Source organism: Triticum aestivum, chromosome 1D (genome assembly GCF_018294505.1).
Source record: "Triticum aestivum cultivar Chinese Spring chromosome 1D, IWGSC CS RefSeq v2.1, whole genome shotgun sequence".
Classification (NCBI taxonomy): Eukaryota; Viridiplantae; Streptophyta; class Magnoliopsida; order Poales; family Poaceae; genus Triticum; species Triticum aestivum.
Window position 1 is genome coordinate 8,071,755 of NC_057796.1, and position 6,097 is coordinate 8,077,851.

General features: G+C 46.1%; 1 protein-coding gene across 1 annotated transcript; it reads left to right on the forward strand.

Moving 5' to 3' along the window:
- Positions 1–2,409: 2,409 nt before the first annotated feature.
- LOC123156791 (ervatamin-B-like) lies at positions 2,410–4,906 on the forward strand. Its single transcript, XM_044574978.1, has 4 exons — positions 2,410–2,512; positions 3,514–3,583; positions 3,940–4,121; positions 4,332–4,906. The coding sequence occupies exons 1-4, from the start codon at positions 2,410–2,412 to the stop codon at positions 4,904–4,906; spliced, it is 930 nt and encodes a 309-aa protein (XP_044430913.1).
- Positions 4,907–6,097: the final 1,191 nt, after the last annotated feature.

Here is a 6,097-nt window from a genome sequence, read left to right on the forward strand (position 1 = left end):
ACGCGAGAAGCGCATGTTGTCGATCCTTCACTGGCGGCCGTTCCGGTAGGAGGTAAGGGTCCGTGTGGAAGGACGGGTTTTTCTCGACTTGCTTCAAATGGACCTGTATTCTTTCTTCACCCTTGTACCAACATGAGAAGCATCCATGACTAGTTCCATTGATTTTCTACGTTTTTATTAATTTTCTAGGGTTATCACGACGATAAAACCCTAAAATATTTCCCACCAGCGCCACCCTTCCCTCCGATCACTCTGACCAGCATGTACTTAACTTAGCATCAAGGCCATGAAAACAGGAATTAGAACCGTATTAGATTTTGATCCCACACATACAAAATAGATAACACACAGACTGCAGGTACTACGATTATCAGATTGAACTTGTAATGCATAACAACTTCTGGTATTCAAATACATCACATAAAATAGTAAGACAACTAGAAATGCAAAAAAGCTTGTGATGTTGAGGTTGAGCAAGGGACTTTTCTTGTGAGGCGCAGCATCTTCAGCAACCTATCCATGATTCCACCTGTAGCATATAAGTAAATGAAAGTTTCAGATTGAATACAGTTGGTATTGGAAAAATGACAGTACGGTAATTTGAAGATGCCAAGGAAATCTGTCACAACAACTGTAGGAGGATACGAATTTGAATACAAAGTTCATAGAAGTGAATGTTGAATTAATAAGACCTTTGCAAGATGCAAAATCACTGCTGTGATGAGAGTAAACAACATGTAGGCCATAGCACATGCAAGAAGCACTTACAGGAAGTGAAGCAAAAGGTTGTACAACACGACAACATGAGTAAAGCCAACATCCCTACAAAAATTATTTCACTGCTTATGTCTATCTTTTTTGCTGAATCATTAGGAAGCCCCTAAATATTTGGATGGAAGATCACCGACATGGCACTACTGAAATATTTCAGTGTCTACATCTCTGTACTGAAAGTGCATTACTGAAATATTTCCGTGGCTACGTGTGTACTGAAACAGCACCACTGAAATATTTCAGTTGCTACATGCGTGTACTGAAACATCACCACTGAAATATTTCATTTCGTACGTGCGTGTACTGAAAGTGAACCACTGAAATATTTCAGTGGGTACGTGCGTGTACTGAAAGTGCACCACCAAAATATTTCAGAGGCTACGTGCTTGTACTGAAACAGCACCACCGAAATATTTCAGTGGCTACGCGCGTGTGCTGAAATTGCTACACCGAAATATTTCTGTGGTTGCGTGCGTGTACTGAAACTGCAGTACTGAAATATTCAGTGTCTACCCATGTGTACTGAAATTGCATTGCACTACTGAAATTTTTCAGTGTGTACCCGTGTGTACTGCAATTGCACTACTCAAATATTTCAGTGTGAACCTGTCAGTACTGAAATATTTCAATGCCTACAACTATCTACTAAACTTGCAGTATTGAAATATTTCAGTGTCAACCCAGAGTCTATCACTCTAAACTGTGTACTGAACTTTTCTGGAGGCACTTCTTGCAGCCAAAATATTGCAAGTTCAATTTACACAGATTGCATCACGTAATTTGAACACAACTCTTGAGGTGACAGACAAATTTTCCTATCATGGATACCACTCCAGCACATCAAAACGTAGCAAGTAAACATAGCAATGCTATATGCCTAGACTCATTACAGCCTCGTCGATCAAACTAAGCTGCCATCCAGAGGCTACGGATTCAAGTACACAGGTAGCAAGAACATATTGCGGAGAATCAAATTAAGCAAGTGGCAAGTAATGATGAATGAAATTCAGCAATCTTACCCTAAACATAGCTACGGCCGCCGTTCAGACGAGGTGAGTGGCGAGGGAAGCATGGAGAACGGCAGGGAAGCGATGTCGCGACCACTGTCCTCCTCCTCTTGCGCTTCGGAGTCATCTCCGACTCGGTTGGAGGCTCCACAATCTGCAACGGCACCTCGTGCACCGTGGGTTCCTGATCCAGTGGATGCTCTACCCTGGATCTGAACGCCTACCACCTACGCCTGGTCCACGGGCTGGACGAATCGGCCTGCTCCATCACCCAGAGGAGGATCTCGACCTTGTGCATCAGTTGTGCGGGTGGGGGGGAAAGTTTTGCCCTCTCCCTCCTCGTCATTTGCTAAAAAGTGGCCATTGCCGTCCAGTTCATCTGCAATATGTTGTGAAACCAAGAACGGATCTCCGTCAACCTGGTCATCTTGACCTAGTCGCCGCCGGCGATCTCCATGAAGTCGGCGTTCTTGCCGCCGGCGATCTCGACGAAGTCGGCGTTCTCGCCGCCGCCGATGTGCTCGATCTGCTGGTCCATCGAGGATCTTGCGTGGATGGAAGAGGGGGGTGGATGTGGAAGATGAGAAGAGCAAAGTTGCGGCCGCGAGAAGGAGGAGAAGGCTAGGAGATGGCCACGGTTGCAATGGTGATGGAAGAGGGGAAGGAGCACGGCAGCGGCTTTGCATTGGAGGAGAGGGGCGGTGGTTTTGCATTGGAGGAGAGGGGCGGCGGTTTTGCATTGGACGAGAGGGCCCCACCTTGTCATATATTTCCTAGGACTAAAATGCCCCTAGACTAATTGTACTTTCGAGTACTTTTATCCGCGTACTTTCGAGTACTACGTACGTATGCGCCGTTAGATCGAGACAAACGAACGGCTTCAAAAAATGCCAACTACTGTAAAAGTTGTATGTAAACATTACTTGAGTTTTAATAAAACTAGCCATGATGGCCTTTCTTAAAAAAAGGGCCCTCCTTGAGGATGTTATGCATTCAGCCCATAGGTCGTGGCTAAAACGAGATGAAGCACCTTCCCTTCTTTGGCTATTTTTTTCTCTCCCGTTCATTTTCTTTTTTCATCTTCCTTTTCTTTCCCCTAGCTTTTTTTTTTCACTTTTTTATCCTTGTCTATTATTTCCCCCCTTTTAACGTTTTCACTTTCTTTTCCTTTCTCATTTTCCCTAAACGTGCGTGAACATGTGTCGGAAACTATATGAACATATATCGAAACGTGCGTGAAAGAACCTTTGTTTAAGCCTACGATTTGTTTTTTTGGAATATATACAAATATTTTCCAATACATGAATGTTTTCTTATATCTACAGGAACCTTTTCCAAATATGATATTAATCTTCATTCCATATAATTGAACAATTATATTGAGATATGTTAACATTTGTTTTTCACTTTTCACGTTGTATAAAAAAATACTGTTACTTGATTAATTTTCTCGGGAAAATGCCCACCAAAAAACATGAAAAGGAAAATAAATAAAAAGAAAGGGCTAATGGGTCGTGCCAGTGGGCCGGTCCATACATGAGCTCTTGAAGCGATTTGGCTGGTCTTTCTCGTCTCGGAGCAGCAGCTCATAAATAAATAAATAAACAGCTCATAAATCTCGTTTTCTTGCCCAACACTCGTCCTCCTCCTCCTCCGCTATATTCATCGGATCCGTTGTCGAGCGGGCAATGGAGATAGCGAGCTGGTGCAGGCTGGCATATGTTTCGTCCAGCATTCGGCGCCGTGGGCAGGATCCTGTTGCGCCGCCGCTGCCAGGCCGTGGCGGCGGCGGCAGGATCACTGTTGAGGCCGTCCGGAGCTAGGCTGCTACACCTACGCCCATCGCTTAATTCGGTCTTTCAACCATTGGTGACCAAAGTGCAGTTCTCGGAGTGTCCGCCGCTTTGGGCTTTTTGTGAGGTATGTACTACGTACTAGTAAATCTGTCAAACCCGCGGCGTATGACTCTTATAGTTTCATCATCATCGACATGCGTCATGTTTCCTAAGCGAGGAAACCCTAGAATATATGCATGGTTGCCACAATGTAAACGTGCATCATGGCCCTCTATTAATCAAATCATATACCTGACAGGGTTATATTCAGAATGCTCATCAGGTTTCTTATAATCAAGAATGTTGTTGCATCGTTTTTTCAGGGACCACAAGATGCATGTCATAGCGATCCCTGCGTGGTGCAGTCTACACATTGCTCTTGGTCTTCGAGTTTGGCATATGAACAAGAATGGAGAGCATGCTGAGAAGTCTACCCGCCCATCAGAGATCGACTGGGTCGGAGCTGGCGCCGTCTCTCCGGTTGTGAGGAAACAAGACGGTTGTGGTAAGGATCTTCTCTGCTGTTGACTTGCATGTGTTTGAATGTGTAGATCTTACTTCCTCTGTAGAGATCTAAAAGGTCTTATATTACTTGCGGGCAGGGGTCGCTTAATTAAGAGTAATTACGCAAGGCAGTTGTTGACATAGCTAGCATACACCACAACCTTAACTTGCGCATTTCTTGCAGGCTGTTGTTGGGCCATGGCTACGACAGCATCGGTCGAAGCAGCACACTATCTGCAGACCTTGCAATCGATCTCCCTAGCGGTTCAGGAGCTTATCGACTGCAACACGGAGAACAATGGTTGCAACGGTGGCTACTATCAACATGCCTTCAAGTACATACGGGATAATGGGCTCTCGAGCGAATCATCCTACCCATACATGGCCAAGAGAAGTGCTTCGGGTTGCAAGAGGGACAAGACGGTAGCAGCAGCAACACGTATATTAGGGTTTTGGTGCATCGACTCGACCGAGGATGCTCTCGAGGAAGCAGTAGCGAAGCGGCCTGTGGTTGTCCGTCTACAGGGTACGCCTGACCTATTTAACTACAAAGGAGGCATCATAGAGTGCGAAGCTCTACCTGCTGCTAGTGCAACTACATGGCATGCTGTCCTGATTGTCGGTTATGGTACGGATCCCGACGGTGTTAAGTATTGGCGCTTCAAGAACTCGTGGGGAAAGGACTGGGGCGAGGGGGGATTTGGGAGGATCCGTAGGCACGTTGCTGACAAGCGAGGTGTCTTGGGTATTTTTATGTATGGAGGATTATATCCAGTGCTTGATTAATATCCTTGGTTGGACCTTTGTTTGTGAAATCCCTCCTCTTTGTCGTAGCTCTCATGGGGAGATTTTGTCTCACTACTTGAAAGGTTATCTTTGTTGTGTTATTGTATTAATATGCATGATTTTATATCTATTCCACGGTGATCTTCATGCTTGGATGGCAGTATGACAGTTTGCAACACATTTTGAGCTTGTTAGGTATGGTGTGGATTAAGAACAACAATAGCAGTTTGTGACAGGGACAACAATAGCAGCTTCAGTCTTAGGACCATATCACTATATCAGCACTGCTGGTGATGGAACAGAGGAGTCTTCTGCCCCCATCTACTGTGTAATTGACATTGCACACATTCTTTCTCTCGAAACAGGCTTTCGCCCCGCTTTATGGATAAATCAATAGTCCATACAACCAATTACCAAGCTCAACCCGAAAATAAGACTGTTGGGGCCACAGCACAATCGTGCCCAAAAAAGGAAGAAGAAACATAAAAAGTCACCTGGGGCAAGCTAAGTTGTAGATGAACGGACGGAGAGCTGGCGCGCAGAAGCCAGCAATGCGTCAAGTGAGAGCTCAAGCCGGTCACGACCCCTCGGTCTAGCGAGCAGATGCCGGTGCTGCAGGAAAGCAAGAAATTTGAACATCGAGTCAGAAGCACGCTGCAGGAAAATCCACTCAATCACCATCTTATTGCGAGTAGTCCAAAGGGTCCACGACATAGCCGCGAAGGTGAGCCAAAACAGTCGGCGCTTACGGCCAACCTGGGTTGCCCGGACCTGCAGGAACTCTGCAAGATCACGGGCCTCCCACTCCGGCCCGAGGGCCTCACGAACAAAGCACCAAAGAGTCTGAGCTGCTACGCAAGCAAACAAAATGTGAGTACCAGTCTCGGGTACAAGGCAAAGAGCGCAAAGGCCATTGCCCGGACCATGGCGTTTAAGCACCTCGGTCCTTGAAGGAACGCGATCACGCAGGAGCTGCCACACGAAGATCTTGATTTTAAGGGGCAACAACGCCTTCCAAAGTGGGGATAACCACTGGAGAACCGGCAGCTGGCAAAGCGCCTGATAGGCCGAGCAAACGGAGAATTCTCCGGACGGAGAAAGACTCCAAGATACGGTGTCATGGGCCTGGGACACATGTCGAGGGACTATTTCCCTCAAGTTTTCTCATTCATGCACCTCCTTCGGACCGAA

Coding starts and splice junctions, on each gene's coding strand:
- LOC123156791 (XM_044574978.1), top strand. CDS start 2,410: ATGGCCACGGTTGCAATGGTGATGGAAGAGGGGAAGGAGCACGGCAGC. Junction 2,513..3,513: donor ATTGGAGGAGAGGGGCGGCG/GTTTTGCATTGG, acceptor TGTTTCGTCCAG/CATTCGGCGCCGTGGGCAGG. Junction 4,122..4,331: donor GAGGAAACAAGACGGTTGTG/GTAAGGATCTTC, acceptor TGGCTACGACAG/CATCGGTCGAAGCAGCACAC.